The sequence below is a fragment of the Lissotriton vulgaris genome, chromosome 9 (assembly GCF_964263255.1).
Source record: "Lissotriton vulgaris chromosome 9, aLisVul1.2, whole genome shotgun sequence".
In the NCBI taxonomy this organism is placed as follows: Eukaryota; Metazoa; Chordata; class Amphibia; order Caudata; family Salamandridae; genus Lissotriton; species Lissotriton vulgaris.
In genome coordinates, this window is record NC_141697.1 from 256598142 (window position 1) to 256616508 (window position 18367).

An 18367-nucleotide genomic window follows, 5' to 3' on the forward strand; every position below is an offset into this window, starting at 1 on the left:
GGGAGAGACAAAAAAGCGTGAGTAAAGAAGCTTGAACAATTCAACAACGGTGCACTACCCATGGACTGTGGGTGTGAGTACCTGCAGGCAGAGTTTGGGCATTTGTGAACCTCATAGGTCATCGCAAGTCAATGGTTGGAAGCCTCCCTATTGGAACCACCTCTACCCTTGCCCTTATTGTTGTTGCAGCTGAAGGCTCCCCTGTTATACCCTTTTGCAGCCCCTTGGAAGAAAGTTGATGCTTCTGCTATGAGGGGGTGGAATATGGGGCAGCGGCCTTGGAGCCTCCTCCAGTCTGTTTTTCTGAAAGGAGACCCTGTTGGATGGGGTCCAAAGAGCACACATAGATTTGGCAATGTAGGTGTCCTTTTTGAGTTCCTCCAGCATCTCGTCAACCTACTCCCCAAATAGATGTTCCCCATCGAAGGGCAGGTTGAGGAGATGCTGTTGAACCTCTAGTTTGAAGATGAAGCCTGAAAAACAGAACCAGGCATGGCGTCTAATAAGTATGCCGATATTGATTCCCCCCCTAAACCCAGAAGCTGTGATCTTCAGATTATCTCCTCCCCACTCTTGCCGAATTCCCCTGGAGAAACTAAAGTTGTCACAATGAGGCCCGTCATACCGGGAGAAAAGGCCCACGGAGTTGAATATCCTCCAATGGGTGATGTCCTTGTTGAGCCGGGGTGCATTGTCCATGGCATGAGCAGAACCCCTCTGGCGTACTGTGTGGACAACTAGGGAGTCGGGTGATGTGTCCCCTGATGTAGACTGGGTCGGTGGGCGAAAAAACAAAATGTTTTCCTTTACCCAAAGATTTACCACCCTGCCACTGACTAGCTCTTTAAAGGGTGCCAAAAGCAGGTTTAAGCATGCCCTTCAGCATGGGCAGGAAGTGGACCGTTCTTTCTGATTTGGATAATATCTCTACCAGGAAATCCTCTTCCTCATGGAGGACATGCAAGGTGGCTGCCCAAAGGATCACCATGTGGGAAGCCATGGTATCGTCAGGGAGAGATTTCCTCATGGGTAATTATACCAATCTGGGTCTCCTAATTGGAGAGGAGGAAGTCTCTGAATGTTTCGGCTGAGGTAGCTTTGTCGCTATCATTGCCATAGGGAGATGGATGAATAGTCTTTTCTGTCTTGTAGCCAGTTCCTTTTTGGAGCCTTTGTAGGATAGGTTGATCTGAGTTGTCATAGCCGGCCGTCAACAGATGTTCCGTGCAGATGGCGGCTTCACAGGCTGGAGGCTTGCGGACCTTTGAGCTTGATGACTGGAGGGGTGCTGCCTACAGACAGAGGCTTCGTCAGCTCTGAGGCCTTTGGCTGGTGACGACCAGAGACCAAAAGCAGCATAGGCCCAGAGGGCTGCAGAGCTTTGGATATGAAAGTCGACACCCGTAACTCATTGGGGCGGTGCTTTGTCTCCTTCGGGGGCTTAGTGCGAGTGTTGGTGTGGACCATACTTGAGGTGCTCAGAGGTCTTAGGGTGCAGTCAGGCGGGCATCGATGGCAATATAACCTCCCCTTCTCTCTCTCCTGGTGGGACTCAGAGTAGAAAACTTCCTCTGGATTAGGCGATGGGTGGTGGGGCACAATACCCAAAGGGCTGGCGTCTTCACCTCCGTCGACGGGGAGCGTGGCTGGTTCTCTAAAGAGGTCATGGATGCTGTTGAGGATTGTCTGTATCTTTTGATACGCCCAAAAAACGAACTGTTTCAGACTCTTTTTCTAACAATAGGTGAGGGCAGGCCTCACAGGTGGTGTGATTGTGGTCGGGGGAGAAATAGAGGTATTTTGTGTGGCACTGGTGACCGTTCTAGAAAGGCGTCCATTTTGTCACCCAGTGAGCGTTATCTAAAGAGGAGTCGAAGACAAGAGGCACACAGCGGGAGCCAGAGGCCATAGCGGTGGGAGTCGATAGGCTATGGTTGGTCTCTTAAGTACGTCATTGAAGATAGCGTGGACGACAAAAGCTTTTTCTGAATATACGCATCACATTCACAATGTGGGCATAAAGGAATGCGAAGAACACATTGAGTCTTGGAGCACCATCGGTACATATCCGAACTCGATAGCGGGAAAAAACGATCTAACATGGAGCCTGTGGCCATGTGCATTGCCAGCTAAGGGTCGAATCACAGTGCACCCCGTGACTCAAAAGACTTTCTTGGAAGAAAAACAACTTGCAACTGTCTGAACACTAGATGACAGCAGTATGCAGAAAGTGCATATCCACTGCAACAAATGCTACAAACATCATATATCTAATACACACTCACACACAAACTTTATATCACTGCTCTTCACCAATCGGTCAATTCTTGTCACTCAAATTAGCTTGGTGTGGACGAATCATGTGACCTTTCTGGTCTCTCTTGTCTTTATCCATAAATTATCTTAGGGCAATATAAGGCCCATTTGTTCAGGTTTTGAGAATATGCAAGGGTACTCAATTAAGAACTTTTGTGAATTCGACAACAGTCTTTGTTTTAACATGGCAGTCTTACCTCGGCTTATTAAATAGCTCTATATGCATTTGCAGTGATTCTGTGCTTGTATCTATAATTTTAAGTTTATATTTTAAAGGTTAAAAAAATGCTGCCGTTCAGGAATTTTCAGATATTTTTGGTCTAGCTTACACACAGCTTTAGCTATTTGGCGAGACACACTACACCTACATTTTACAGGAAGATATAGTGAAAGGGGCTTTTGGCCAGCCCATTGGCTACTGTGGTAAGTTACTTTTAAGTACCGGCTCATCAGCCTTGGTTTCAGCCTAAGGCATTTCACACATGCAAACACTTAAAACAAGCATTGGCATAGCCAATAGATCTCGCCTTTGGGACCTTAGAACTGTTTAGCCATGCAACACTTTATGTAGTTGCACCAAGGATATTGAGCTGGATAACTAAACACTTATAAAGCCCCAAAGGCGAGACCTATTGTCTATGCCAATGCTTGTTTTCGTTTGACCCTCTCACACCCGGAGTTAAAGCATATGAGAAAGGTGCCTGGATAGTGTCGCTGGCTTAGTCCACCCGCTGTCAGTGATCAAGTGAGTTAGACGAACCACCCGTCGCAATGAGAGCCATGGTTTAGCCCGGAACCGGACTTATTTAAACCAATAAATAGCCGACCTGGGGAGGCGGGTTTAAGCACAAAACTACGAGTGGTGTTCTATTCACAGGGCGAGATGCAACTCTACTGGCAATATCAATACAGCCAGCTACAGCATGCGCACTAGATCAGCATCCGAGACTCCATCATGAACAGAGTCTCGTCAACAGTGTCCAATCATGGACCGAAGCGCCTCACTTCTTTCCGTCACTCCTATCACCAGCCACAGCTGCCTCCCTCCAGTGCCCACCTCAATGCCATCTCAAGCACAATCGTGAGCAGCAATAACAGGTCGTACGATGGCACGACCTGCTGTTACCTCCTCAACCCAAATCTTAATCCAATGTCAGTGGCGGCTCCACCCTAGTATGGTTTGAGCAGTACTGAACTGCGCAGCAAATACTAGTTGTACCAGGACACCTATAGCACAACACCTATACATGCTTACTTCGGGGGCGGCAGTACCAACACAAACAAGCACTGGCAAAGTCCGTAGGCAAGTCTTCCAAAGGTGATGCATAAATGTTTTGTCATTACTTGCTTTACCAGCCTTTACACAAAAATCCTGCCTTTTTGGGAAAAATACTGGTGAGGTGGGAATGAACCTTTAAAGTGGAAAAGATCATCCTCGGAAAGTGCAGGGGTTGTTAGAGCCAGGACAGGAAAATGTTTTGTCTTCCTCGAATAAAAGTGCATTCTATTCGCTTTAAGAAGTAGGTTTGTGAGTAGTGATATTGCTCCTATTCTTAGGACGAGGTATTCAGATGTATTCTGTGAAGCTTGAGATTTAGTTAAGGATGAGGCAGCAATCAGGGGTTCATGGTTTAAAGTAATCTCTTGTCAACAATGAAAAGCTATCGGATGTTGCTGTATTTTGTGGCCTGTCTGGACAAAATTCAGAAGACCCGATATGCCCCTTGGCACACTTTATGTTGCTGATACACATACAAGTCTACAAAACACAAAACACCCACACACTTGCCAAGTATGTAAAAGGTGCAGTATAACAGATACCTACCACTGGAGAACGTGATGTTAATGTTGTACAGTTCCCCTTTTTTGAGTGGACACGGTTGAGTGGGGCAGGGACTCACATCCACAATAACAATCTTCCCATCGGGGCTGCCTGCAAAAAAAAAAAAAGGAAATGAGAAACCAATTGTGCTGGTTTTGTGGAGTGGAAATATGTTCCAAACTTTAATAAGAGGCACAACACAAGTATCACAAGGGCAGAGGCAACGCAAGCGCCCCCCTCATACAGAACAGCGACAGCTGCGTCAAACAGCTTCAGTCCCATAAGACTGCACTGGACCAGTGGTTCACCTCACTGGGGAGGGACACCTCAATCTCTCAAAGGGAGCAAGGGCAAAGAAGGTAAAGGGGTGCACAAACTACAAGATACATGGGGGTACATGGAAAGGAACACAAAGAAGCAATAGTCAAGGCAGCCAGAATGTACAGTTAAGGACAAAGGCAACGAGGCATAGAAGGCAAGCAAGCCCGGGGGGGGGGGGGGGGGGGGGGGGGGTGCAGAGCTGCGGGGGGAGGCAGATGCCACATGCACAGAGAATGGTGGTCCATAGGGTGACCAACTGGCATAGGTGCAAATTCAGGACGGTGAGTGTGAAAATTCAGGACAAAGACAAAATTCAGGACAAAATGTCAAAATTCAGGACAAAACTTCGGGACAAAAGGTAAGTTTTAAAGACACATCAGAGGTGGTTGCACAATAGTATATAAGTAAGTAAATAAGCAACCGCCTAAGTACAAGTCAAAATAAGTTTATATTAGATGGAGACAATCGTGCACTTCACGGTTTTTCAGTATGGCCGCAGCTTGCTACCTTAGACCATACAAAATTCGCATCTCGCTCCAGCAGGTACATTGGTGAACCACACCTGAATATAAGTGAGGCCGCTTTTATTGTTGCTTAAAAACTACTGGATATACAAAGAACTTTGCAGTGCCAGCCCCCAGTAACAAAACCGCTACCCCCCCTTTCCAGCCTCCCAGGGAAACCCCCGATGCATGTTCCAGCCAGTCCGGCCTTGCTACCACCCTGCAATGGTGCCCCTCATCTTCACTTAGACCGTCTCTCATGTGTATTTAATTTCTTTTATTGTGTTACTCATCCCAAGTAAGTAGGGCAGGGTGTCGGAGTGAGTTACATCACACACACACACATTATATAGAGACAATAACTCATATGAACGTGAAAGTCAATGTATAAGAAATGTTACTTAAGATAATGGGTGCTACAAGGTGTAATCTTTCTTTTATCAATCATTCAGTCTTTCACAGTTCATTCTGTCCTTCCATCTATATCCAAACGTATTCAACCATTTGCAAACCTATCCACCATATATCCTCCCATCCCTCACATCCATTATTCATCTACCATCCTTTCTCCCAATCCATCCGTACAGTCACCCATTCACTCTTCCACCCATCCATCCATCTATTCTCTAATCCATCCAGCCATTTACCCTTTCACCCATCCATTCACTTACTCATCCATCCACCCCAGTCACTTTATCCTTCCACCAATCCTCCCTTTCTCTCTCCATTCCCCTTTCACTTATCCATCCATCCACTCATCCATTCATGAATCCATCCATTGATCCTATTACTCATCCATTCATGAATCCATCCATTGATCCTATTACTCATCCATCCGTTCCCTCATCCATCCGTTCCCTCATCCATCCGTTCCCTCATCCATCCGTTCCCTCATCCATCCGTTCCCTCATCCATCCACCCGTTCTTTCCTCCATCCATCCATCCATCCTCTCATCCATCCATCCATCCATCCATCCATCCATCCTCTCATCCATCCACCCTTTCACTTCTTCACCCATCTAGCCATCCTTTTGTCCATCTACCCCCCTTTTACCCAATCCTTACATCCACCCTTTCGCTCATCCATCCATCCACTTATCAATTCATCAATCCATCCTTTCACTCATCCATCCACCCATTCACTCGCCCATCATCTACCCCTTCACTCAACCATCCACACACATCCATCCACCCTTTTACCCATCCATCTACCCTTCCACCCATACATCCATCTATTTACCTTTTCTCTCAGCCATACTTCCACTCATTCACTCATCCATCTACCCTTTTTTTCATTATCTATCCATTCACTTTCATTCATCCATTCATCCTTTCGGTAATCCATCCAGCCATTCACACAGTGCTTCACTTATTTACTCTCCCACCTTTTCACATTATGTGGGGTAAAGTTCACTATGCCCCTGCATATAGGCAGTCTGAAAACGTAGAAGTCATGAGTGATGTATGATGCAGTGCCAGGATGTGAGGTGACTGTGACATGGTGTTATTTCCAGGGCTTTAAGTGGTGTAAAAAAAACTGGGGGGGGGGGGTCTCTTCAAAGGGGGTGTTCGATGTAATTACGGGCGTGGTTTAAATCACCTAGGCTAAAAGTTTGAGCTTAGCATAGTGTTCCGCCTGACTGGTATTATGTTGTTTCGGTCATTGCATCCAGATATATAAAACAGCAAGTATCATTACGCCAACAAGTCAGGACTATTGGCTTTGTCAATGGTTGTTAGTTGCTTAAAAATAAAAAGCAGCACCCATGCCCTGTTGAATAGAATATTGAAAATGCTTCAGTTTTAAGATGAGACAGTGAAAGAACGATAACCTGTTCTTTTAACTTGTTTTACAGGCTTCTTTATATAAACTGTTCTCTAACGTTGCAGCATGGGCGGTTTACCTTTTATCTGACAAATGCCCTGCTGTACACTGAGGCAGGAGGAGCCACCACATGCTTTAACGCCCCAGACAGCCCCATTGACATTCTGTATGTGGCATTACCCGGCGTACAGAAGAACAATGGGCAGGTTGGGGCTGCACTTGTGCTCCAGGAAGAGTGCGAGGCGGCCCCATCAGGGAGCGAGGCCTCTCACAGGGGCGCAGTGCTGCTCCCTGGGAGGGCCAACATTTCAGACAAAAGGCGTCGGTAAAAGGGATCCTCACGGACGTGAGGTCCCAATTACGGACGGTTGGTCACCGGAGACATACCAGCGCTGATGGATATGAAGGGTGGCGGGGACACTGGGTGCAAGGGATGCACAGCAGTTCATGAGTGTCAGAACATGCTCATTGGGAATGCGTCCACGTGGCGATGTATTTCTCTTCCATTCTTCGGGTTGTGCCTTTAACTCAGCGGGTTGAACACTTTGTGTGATTTGCAGACCTCGGATTCGAAGCCCAATCAGAAGGTATTTTAACACACATGAACATGTGTGTATACGGGCTCAGCTTTCACTAGTAAAAGAGGACTTAATAAAACTAACTGGCATAAACTTACAGTGCCTTTTTTCTGAACTCGGGCCCTGACCCAGGAGGGTTCTTGTCTTGTCTAGTCTCAAGGTTGCCGGACCTTGCTCTAACCCCAACAAAACGTCACCGACTTCCATGCCATTTTTGGGAAAATGACACCATGTTCACGTGCCTAAGGCTAAAACTGTCAATATGTGAAATGAAATGGAATGGAATTGTAAGTCAGCGTGGTGTAATTAGCAAGTCAAATGTTTGAAACTCGCTTAAGGCATCGTCTAAATCCAGCCCCACCCCGTTAAAGTACGGTGCTCCACTTTGCTTGAGAAAAGTGTGCACTATCTAAATGTCAACAAATACTTTCTTCCGAGAACAATATTCTTTTTTTTTCAAGTTTCGACTGGTTGCGCAAGTAAACAAGACGTTTTTCCGATCTAGGCCGCTAGATGGCAGGATGATGGCGCTGTGAACATTTGAACATAAACAAATGTTAGGAAAGATCTTTAGATAGCCGCAATGTATAAACTATGCTTATTTGACTACTGGAACATAGGAGAGTTTACCTTCTTGTTTTGTAACCAGGTTAGAAAGCAACCCCCGAGACTCCACTAAATTTGTATTTGTATTTAATTTATTTTATTTATAGAGCGCTAACAATCATCCTGAGTAGGATATCACGGCGCTAAAGTTGGATGCGGAGAGGTACGATAACCACACTGAGTGATGATTTATTCTGATTTAGGGAAGAGTAGTGTCTTTAGTTGTTTCCTAAAAGACAGAAGGTCATCTGTCAGTCTAAGACTGGGAGGAAGTTCATTCCACTTAGTAGCCGCCAGATGCGAGAAGGCTCGCTCTCCCATCCTGACAGTCTTCACCCGGGTGGTGGTGGCTCTTCCTAATGTACTGGATCGGAGGTTCCTCGGTGGTCTGTGGAATTCAACTTTATTATGTAAAATGGTAGGGCCTGCGTTATATAGCACCTTGTGTGTGATACATAGTAATTTAAAATTGGCTCTTTGTCGCATCGGGAGCCAATGAAGCTCTCGCATGCAGCTTTTAGCCGAATCAAATTTCTTTTTATTACAGACAGCCTTTGCCGCGGCATTTTGTACTATCTGCAGTTTGGAAAAGAGATAGTCTGCCATTCCGACAAACAGTGAGTTGCCATAGTCCAATCTGCTCATCAGCAATGACTGAACCAGAGTTTTCCTACATTCAGTCGGGATCCAGGGGAAAACTCGTCTGAGCATTTTCAGCAATGCAAAGCTTTTGCCGCAGACAGTGGAGACATGTGATTTCATGGACAGAGCACTGTCCAATACCACTCCCAGGTTTTTTGCTTTTGGGGTGGGATTCGGAGGCAACCCCAGGTTGCTTGGCCACCAGCTGTTATCCCAGAGCTGGGGATTTTTGCCAAACAAGAGGATTTCTGACTTGTCTGCATTTAATCTCAGACAATGCTCTTGCATCCAGTTGGCCAGTTCAGTCAGGCAGTTCATCAGTCGGGTTTTAGGATCATCCTTTTCATCAATGGTAACCATTAACTGGGTGTCGTCAGCATAAGAACACATTTCGACACCCCACCGTCTTCCAATGGCTGCCAATGAGGAAACGAAAACATTAAACAAAGTTGGACTGAGTGAGGCCCCCTGGGGAACCCCATATTTAATGTTTCGCGGGGGAGAGATGAAGTCACCCAAACACACTGATTGTGTTCGTTCCTCCAGAAAAGATTTTAGCCATCCCAATGCCTTGTCTCGTATACCTTTCCCTTCCAGGGCTTTCAGTAATTGGTTGTGTGGAACGGTATCAAAAGCCGCTGATAAATCAAGGAGTATCAGAACGACTGTCTTGCCTTGATCTACCTGGCCCTAATGTTATCCGTCACCGCCAAAAGTGTTGTTTCAGTACTGTTGTTCACCCTGAAACCCGTCTGGGAATCGTCCAACAGTTCATTAATTTCCAAATAGCTGGAAAGCCGTCTGTTGACCAATTTCTCCAGCACTTCAGAGAGGTAGGGTAACTGGGATATTGGCCGGTAGTTGGCAGGATTATTAACATCTAATCCTGCCTTTTTTACTAGCGGAGTAACTAGGGCCTGCTTCCAGGATCTTGGGAATGTAGCAGAGCAAATGGACATAATGACGGATCCTTATAACAAGGATTGGCACAGCCAATAGATCTCGCCTATGCAAGAGCTATTGACTTTGCCAATGTTTTTTAGCCAGGTTATATACCAGCGTAGCTGCTCTTCAGTAGGCTGAAAGGTAATGGCGCAGAGGAGAGTCGAGTGCTGTAGAGTGGAATGGAGAAGACTGGAGGAGAGTGTCGTGTATTGAAGTGGCGCAGAGGGGAGGCGTGTGGCATACAGTGGAGTGACGTAGAGTGAACTGGTGCAGAGTGAATTGGCGTAGAGAGCTGCAGAGTAAAGTGCCATAGAGTGCAGCGACTGAATTCAGCAGTATACAACGCAGCATTATAGAATACAGTGTCGTAGAGTGTTTCATAATAGAGTGCAGTGTCGTAGAGTGTTTCATAATAGAGTGCAGTGTCGTAGAGTGTTTCATAATAGAGTGCAGTGTCGTAGAGTGTTTCATAATAGAGTGCAGTGTCGTAGAGTGTAGTGGTGCAGAGTAGAGTACATTGGCGTACAGAGTAGTGGTGTCAAGTAGAGTGGTGTAGAGTGGTGCAGACTAGAGTGACAGAGTATAGTGCCATAGAGTGCAGCGGCCTACTCCCAGCCACTTCCTCACACAGACTGTGTGGTCCCAGCCCCGCCCTTCCTTCCTTTCTCAGTGCCGTTGCACCACAGTGTCTGTCCCATGCCCACCATCTACACATCCCCAACCTGCTTTCACACCAGACGTGGTCTTCAGCCTTGCACTTCCTTTTGAATACCTTTTTCACCTCTGCGTCTGTCCCACGCCCCTGCTCTTAAAATCAGTCCCTCTCCCCAGTTTTACCCTTCCTCTGGGGTTGCTACTCAGTGCCCACCCATTTTGGCCATGCCCTACCTGCTCATAAAACCTTACATGCTCATTTGTGAATAGTAGCTTAGCGTTTCTGTTCTAGACACAAGCACTGTCCATACAATAAAAGGGACTAGCGAGGAAAAAACACGTCCCTTTTATTGTATGGACAGTGCTGGTGTCTAGAACAGAAACGCAAAGCTACTCTACAATTTTGTCCTTTGCCAGACTTTTTACAAACTAGAACTGCCCTAGCCAGGAGGGAAATAAATGAGTGTTGAGAGGAGCTGCCTTGTCCCTTACAGAGCTGCTGGGGGGTTTCACTTTCATTTTAATAATCTCAGTTCAGAAGAAGTAGATGAAATACCAGCACCTTGAAGAGGTGTTCCGGCGCTGGGGGTGGTCGGGAAGATTAAGCGAGCTAATGCCCTGTTACATGGTGCTGGGCTAACCTGCTGCCGGTGCCAGGGATCGAACCGTGAACCCCATGGTCCGGAGTCAGCCACCCTGGCCGCTGCGCCACACCTCTTCCACGAGAAAGCTAATGAACTGGGCTGGAATGGCTATTGTTACTCTGGCTTTTCTCTGGTGGGCTGCGCTCAAGACTGCTTTCAGAGAAGGATGGACTGTCATGACCGAAGCATGCTCCCCCAGCACCAGTCTATTTGCGGTCTCATGCAGTGGATGGCTCGTTTGAACATTTTTGCCAGGGCTGATTTGGGTTTGTAGTCCGGCCCTTGCTATAGGCACTCTTTCGCCCACAAGGCATTTCTCAAAAAGCCCAGCAACACTCTTGTATTGCCAGGATACCTTTTGTCCTAGAGACTCTTAAGGTTGCTAGACCAAAACAGAGAGGGTGGATGGAAGCTGAGCAAGGCAGTTGGGACTAGGGAAACTAGTACAACACATGGGGATGAGAAAGGTGACAGGAAAAGTCTGAGCCAGACCACCAGAAGTTCAGAAAGAGCAAGGCATCGAGAAGGAAAAGTAGAGTTAGGAAAGATATCTCGTAAAGAGCTAGTTTTTTTAATAACAAAAAAATCTTTGGGGAAATGATTATGACCAACCGAAGACTTAATCTGAAAATGTATAGAATTACAAATTTTGTTAGTGGCAAAGAGAAGCGATCTCCCACACCAGCAATCCCTCTCCCCTCTAGACGCTATAATTAGGGCTCCCAGTTTTCCTTTCTTACTAATTTTTACAGATATATACAGTGCAAAAATACAGAAAAGAGGTATTCTTTTCTGCTGGATGATTCTCAATACTGTCAGTCACGAGTGCTAGATCCGTAGCTGTGCGGACAGTCAGGGAAGTTGGAAAAAATGTACTGATATAACAAGAAACTGCAGCCTTATAGTGGTTGAAATTATTCCACAATGCAAATGTCTCCATATGACTATTTTGTATTGTATAGGGCAAAAACCCACCAGACATTCAAATTTGAGTATACCTTTTATATGTCAAGTGAATATGCAAATACACTGATTGTAGCTTCATTTTTACACTAAACATAAAATAAGGATAAATACAGGTGACGTGATCAATAAAGAAGGCTAAATACAGATGGAAATGTAAAAAACAAATAACAAAACTGGGAGCGCCAACTACACCGTGCTTCCCCTCAGCAGAGCGAAGGTGGGCGTACCATTGACATTTATTTCTTAGGAACCCTGAGCTTTCTGAGCCCTGCACAGAAACTTAAACATAATTAGTATCTCTAAAGGAAGCCAGTCGGGTTAATCATTTCCTGCATAACTGTCTGGTATTTTGGAATACTAAAAATGTCAGATCACAGGATGAAGGAGAGAGGCTCAAGAGAGCAGGGCAAAAAAGGAAAGAGGGGTAGGAAGGGCATCACAAGAAAGGAATGAGGGTGGGGTGGTGAGAGACAATGGGATGAAAGATCGAGAAAGAAGAGACTGGTCCAAAGAGAACAGATGCAACAAAAGAAGCGGGAGCAGAAAAAGAGGAGATAGAAATGGGCATGGAGAAAAACAGAAAGGGACAGAAAAAGGAACTTCAGAGAAAGACATGATGGAGAGGCAGGCGCCGTTAATAGGTCAAAGGGGATTCTAGCAGGGCATTACAATGTCAGATTTTATTGACGGAGCAAAAACATTAAGGCAGAGAGTAAAATTCCCCTTTCCGGACAAAGGTCTTTATGTTGGAAATACAGCTTCACACCCGCCTTCTCCCCGTGCCAAAGCACGTGGGCCCTGCGACTTCCCCCTCCCTGAGTGAATCAGTGACCGCGCGGTCACATGCCGCCTCGACACTGTGTGCCACCCTCCCTTCTGTCCTAACCCATCTGGACTGCGGCCAGAGCCGCGTTAGGCCCAGTTCCGGCCACAATGCACTCTACTCTGACAAACTGGGACCCTTGAGGAGGAGCCTCCTTTCCCCAGCGCTACGCCAGCTTTCAGACCAGCTACCCTTTGCCGAGGATGGTGGGCAGGAGTTGGTCCTTCAATAAGAGGACGCCATTTTATATCCACATACAAGAGGCCAGTAGACTGGACACTTCCTGGGACACAGGACTTACCTCACTCCCTGGACTTTCATGGAGGAATCTGCGTTGTTCGCCATATTTATCAGACCCGCAACTGTTTTGGCTCTAGTTACATACTGTTGAGTTAAAAATGAAAAGCCTCAACTTGCTGTGTCCTCCCGTCTCAGACTGATCCAACTGAATTATTTGCACTTGAAGTAACTTACAACCGCCCCCACCGCCTCCCCCCCCCCAACCCTGACCCGCCACCTACAGCACTGGCAAGATCCCATGTCCCACTGGTTTACATTGTACCGGCCTGGACGCAGACTTCTTCCAGATGGTTTGCAATGCCCCCTACTCAAGAGATACTGGTGTCAGATTGAAGATGGTCTGTCCCAGGTTCTGAGATGGCCGGTTGATCTGACGCCCAAGATCACTGGACTGGGAATCCTGGAGGGCCTGAATAGCACCCTGGGTGACGAACCATGGTGGACGTGGCCTCTTTGGTAGCATACAGACACTGCACGTGGTTGTAAGTCCCCTGATACCCTCACACTGTCCGAGTGGTGCAGGGGTCTCAACTCAGGTGCCCAACCGGAGAGGCCCATTTAAAGAGCCAGGGGCTGCCCATAGAAACATGCCAGGATTTTGAGACTATCACGACCTGCGATTAGATTATGTACCCTGGGCACATGATGGTCTGATGTGGAGGTGTACACTGGAAATGTACCAAGGGGTTTGTCAGATGATACTGGAATGCACGGTTTTGTTTCCTTCGCATAAACAATAAAATGGTTTATAAAAAAAGAAACAAATCAACATCTTCATGGAGGTGTTGGAGCTCAGATAATCCTCATTAGAGCCCTTACAGCCCTTCAGTGACGACATATTCAGCAACCTCATAGGCACTTGCAACAAACCCTGCTCTTGTCCACCAGAAAACAGAGAAGTGGCACATAGTCACAGACCCACTACGGGTGACCCGATTTTTCTTACGCAATATCATACTCCAGAAAGCCTGGTAGTACAGGCCTCCACCAGCAGTGTGTACCTAAATTCGGACTTCCTCCATCGGACAAAGTAAAAAAAGAATTGAGGCATTTGGGAACAGGATGGCCTCGACCTACATTCTGCCAATGTCAGCTGCTTGCTAGGCTGGTACTCCTATGCCTCATGGGATGTGGTGCAAATCATGCAGGAGGGCCATGATGAGGCCAAGTAAGTCATCGGGTCAGGCCAGGGCCCAACAGACTTCTTGGGCAGAGCAGCTGGTACTAGCACAGTGTTCAAGCACTACACATGTATGAGATCCAAGGGTTTTTCTGGGGTGATGTTCAGAAGTCAATCATGGATAGGCCTTTTAATAGGTATCGCTGCCTCTTTGGTAAAAAACCAAAAAAAAAAATCTCAACTCCACCCTCAAGCACTTTAAAGAAGTTAGTGCTACTGCGCTCTCCGCCAGTCTTTCACACCTGCAAGGCAGTATTCACAGCATTCTCGCGATTTTTGAAGTATCACTAGGGGTCTTTTGCCCTCAGACAGCATAAATGTCCACCAAACCAACAACAACCTCTCTCAGAGAGGCAGAGCAATCATTTTCATTTTAGGTGGCAAACCATTATATCGGACAGGTGATTCCATCAGATAGTTCAACTAGGCCAGTCTCTGCCATTCCTTACCATAATGCTGCAACTTCAACCCTCAGAGTGACTTTCAGAAAAAAAATTGTTCATTTTGATGCAAGAAGTTTAGGCTTTTTGGGACATAGAAAGGATCTCAGAGACATCGATCAGGCTACAACATGGGTGCCACGGCAGAAGGTCAAGATGGACTACTGACATGACAGCCAGGTGGGAGGAGAAGGGCATTTGGACTGTTAGCTCCTGAAGGTTTTTTGATCAGTCTCATTCCACAGACCCACCACCCAGGGAGGCACTGCTTTGGGATCTATTCTTAAGGGTAAAGAATCTGTGGTTTGAAGTAGCCATCAGAAGAACAAGTTACTTTCCTTTAACGCCCTTTCTGGTGGATGCTCCAACCACAGATTCCTCACTACCCTCCCACTTCCACATTCTGTGGAATGAAGTCTTTCCATCTAAACAGTTCATAAACTAGAGACCTGCACAATGGTATGAACAATTAGTCTGAGCTGAGGGCATGGACTGTGTCCAGCTAGAAACGGCCGGCCGCGCACTTAAGTGGCGCCTATATACATTTCCAGCTGTCACCTAAAGGGAGGAGCAGAGTCAGTGCGGAACTGCACAGCGCCACATACCACTGCACAGGGGCTAAGCTTGAAAGTCTTCTGGATCCAAGCACCTGGAGATATTCTAAAGCTGGGTCAGAGGTGTGATGTGCTACAGGTAACGGTCTAAGGCATCTGCAATAACAGCAACATGTTTGGTTCTTTTTTGATCCGTTTCTTAAAACAATTTCTTGTTGAGCCTTGGTAGGTGTTCCTCCAGCATCTTGCGCCCTTTCTGTCCTTGGAGATGTGCCAGAGTCTTTTAAAGTCTCTCTTAGTAGCCAGAGATGCCACAGTTGGCATCTCAGGTCGTTGCATCCTTGTGAGAGACTGCGAACCTTGTGGCCAACACACCACAGCCATTGTGGTACAGATATCTCCATCTACAGCACTCGGCTGGATTTTGTACTGTCTCAAACAGGCGCGCAGTCAGCGCCATTTCAGTTATCTAGTTTTGTGTGCATCTGAATGCATATGTATGTTTAGCAGCGGGAAGGGGCCCACCACCAATCACTGGAGCACATCCACTTTGCTTGTTCTGTGCATCCTTGCCTTCTACCCAATCTGCCTGGGATCCATCTCAGGCCATCACTGTCCACTCCAATGTCTGAGCTTGGCTAGAACAATTTAGGTGCATCTTTTGAGGAAGTGAGACTGTGGCTGGCATGCATATCTCACTTCCGTTCCTGTACAAGGTGGTTTAGCCACACATGGGTCATTTCTGTTTTCCAGTTCTCTTTTGCATGCGAGTGGACTGTTCACTTCTGCTGTAAGGCGAGTGGGACTCATCTCACAGATGACCTCTTGCCTTCTCTGCCAAGCTATATATTTAAAAGCTGAAACTACTAGCTTTGCTTGAACCTGCTTTCATCTTTTATCCTAGCCCTCCATCCACTCAAAACACTCTGAAAACTGGAAAATCTTTCGCAGATAGACCACTGGTGGTGGTGCCACCTTCATGTACAATGACTGAACCTGTCAGACACAAATATTCTTGTTGGACTCGGCCTCGTGGCGTGGTCCCACTCCTCCCGCATGGAGGGCCCTGGACGACATCGACCCCTGTCCACCGGCCTAGGGCGACACCCTCCAACCTTCCCGAGAGCCGCCCCTCCGGGCGACCGCCGGCTCTCCCCCTCTGGAACTCGGCAACCCCTACTCGCCCCACTCTGCTGGTCCGACCCCTATCCCGGACCACCATCTCAGACCCCGACTCCATCTTGGACCCTCCACGACCAGGACCCGTGGCCTCGGCCCGACCTCGGACCCAGCGAAGCCCCGACATCGAGGCACCAAGATCTGACCAGGTGGTAAAGCGGCCACTTGACAGATCAATGAGAAGGGTTTTGATGGTCCTCCAGCCGTCCCGCGACGCCTGGTTTCGATCGCCTCCGGCCTCCCTGGGCGCTGGCTCCACCCCCCTGCTGGGTGTCTGGACACTCATCCCGGACCCTCCGGCCCCCCAGGTGCGAGGGTCCGGACATCAAAGAACGCCAGACCTATATCTGGGGCAGCTCTGGAGCAGGTCGGCAGTTGTATGCTGGAGTCGAGAGACACCGAGACTAACATCTACGTGGAACCCGTAACCACCTTTGGAGCCCTGCTGGCGCTGCCGCCGCCCATCTCCGCTGAAACTATCGTCTGGAGCCTTGCTGGCGCTGCCGCGGCCCATCTTCACTGAAACCATCGTCTGGAGCCCTGCTGGCGCTGCCGCGGCCCATCTTCACTGAAACCATCTTTAGAGCCCTGCTGCCGCGGCCCATCTTCGCTGAAACCATCGTCTGGAGCCCTGCTGGCTCTGCCGCCGCCCTTCTTCGCTGAAACCATCGTCTGGAGCCCTGCTGGCGCTGCCGCTGCCCATCTTCGCTGAAACCACCTTTGGAGCCCTGCTGGCGCTGCCGTGGCCCTTCTTCGCTGAAACCATCGCCTGGAGCCCTGCTGGTGCTGCCGCGGCCCATCTTCGCTGAAACCATCGTCTGGAGCCCTGCTGACACTGCCGCGGCCCATCTTCGCTGAAACCACCTTTGGAGCCCTGCTGGCGCTGCCGCGGCCCATCCTCGCTGAAACCATCTTTGGATCCCTGCTGGCGCTGCCGCGGCCCGACCCGGAGGAACCCCCCAGCTCGAGGGTTGAGAGCTGAGCGTAGGGTATCCCCGTACCAGGCTGGTACCAAGACTGTCCCGCTACCCCCTTCCCTCAGTGACTAAACCTGAAAGGATCCCTTGATCCAGTTGAACCTGTACTGCTACGATTACCTGCCTTAATTGTTGATAAAAACATTAAGAATCTATCCTTGTGTGGTGTCCATCTATAGTGGGGTGATTGCTCGTCTGTACGATCCTAGGGGAGGAACCGGCGTTGCTTTGAAAATCTGAAGCATGGCCTAGTTAAAGTGCTGTATATGCTGTGGGGTCCATAGTGGTGCAGGAAGCTTGGGGCATGCCAGGATTATCCTCATAACCTAATAAGGGGCTCCGAGTCAGATGAGGCCTGTAGACTCATACTGGTAGAGTGTCAGCAGTGTAGCTGGCTCCCTGCATCGAAGTGGCAAGAGAGAGTAATCCCGATTTGCCTTTTTGCGCTTATGGCAGGACTTGGGTTTCAACAACGTGGAACAAGATCCGGATTGGTCCCGGCAGCAGCCCTGCAACTTGGAGCAGGAGTGGAAGCCGCTGTTTCAAGCATGATGGTTTCTTGTGTTTTGTGACTGAGAATTTTGCTCCCTGATTGCCTTTGGTATATCAGGGAGCATTTGGCGCTCGACTTCAAGCCACTGCCAGAACCTGTGCATCACAGGCAAATATAGTGCCGATCCAGGACTAACATCTGCTTCCTGCAGCCACAGCAAGGTTTTAAGCTGGAGCTCTTCAGGAATGTTTATGACATTGCCATTGGCACAAGGTTGAATTGGAGTCAATACAATCGACAGTCCAGTTAACAAAAACATATGTAGTGGTACCCAAAAAGGTAACATTTATGCTCCAAGCTCTCCTCCCACAAAATGTTGTTTATTTTCCTTGTGATGCTTAGGTACCTTGTGTCCACAATCAGACCACCATCTGATTTGCTCAGGTGCCATGTGTACTTGCCTCCGCCTGGAGGTTTGCGCTTGCTCCCTTTCTTAACCGAGATAATAATAAAGCTTGTAAAGTGCCTGGTTACGTCCAGTGGTGTGTCCCCGCTCTGCGGCACAGACTCGTCAAGTGTCATGGGGCAGAACCCACATA

At 47.9% G+C, this 18367-nt stretch overlaps 1 protein-coding gene across 1 annotated transcript in view; it reads right to left on the reverse strand.

Annotated features, from left to right (window-relative positions):
- The window catches only part of NPC2 (NPC intracellular cholesterol transporter 2), a 48182-nt gene that overhangs the window by 10459 nt on the left and 19356 nt on the right, over nt 1-18367 (reverse strand). Inside the window, exon 2 of the mRNA XM_086937489.1 lies at nt 4142-4249. Coding sequence (XP_086793615.1) covers nt 4142-4249 — 108 coding nt within the window. The remainder of the gene's footprint in view (nt 1-4141; nt 4250-18367) is intronic.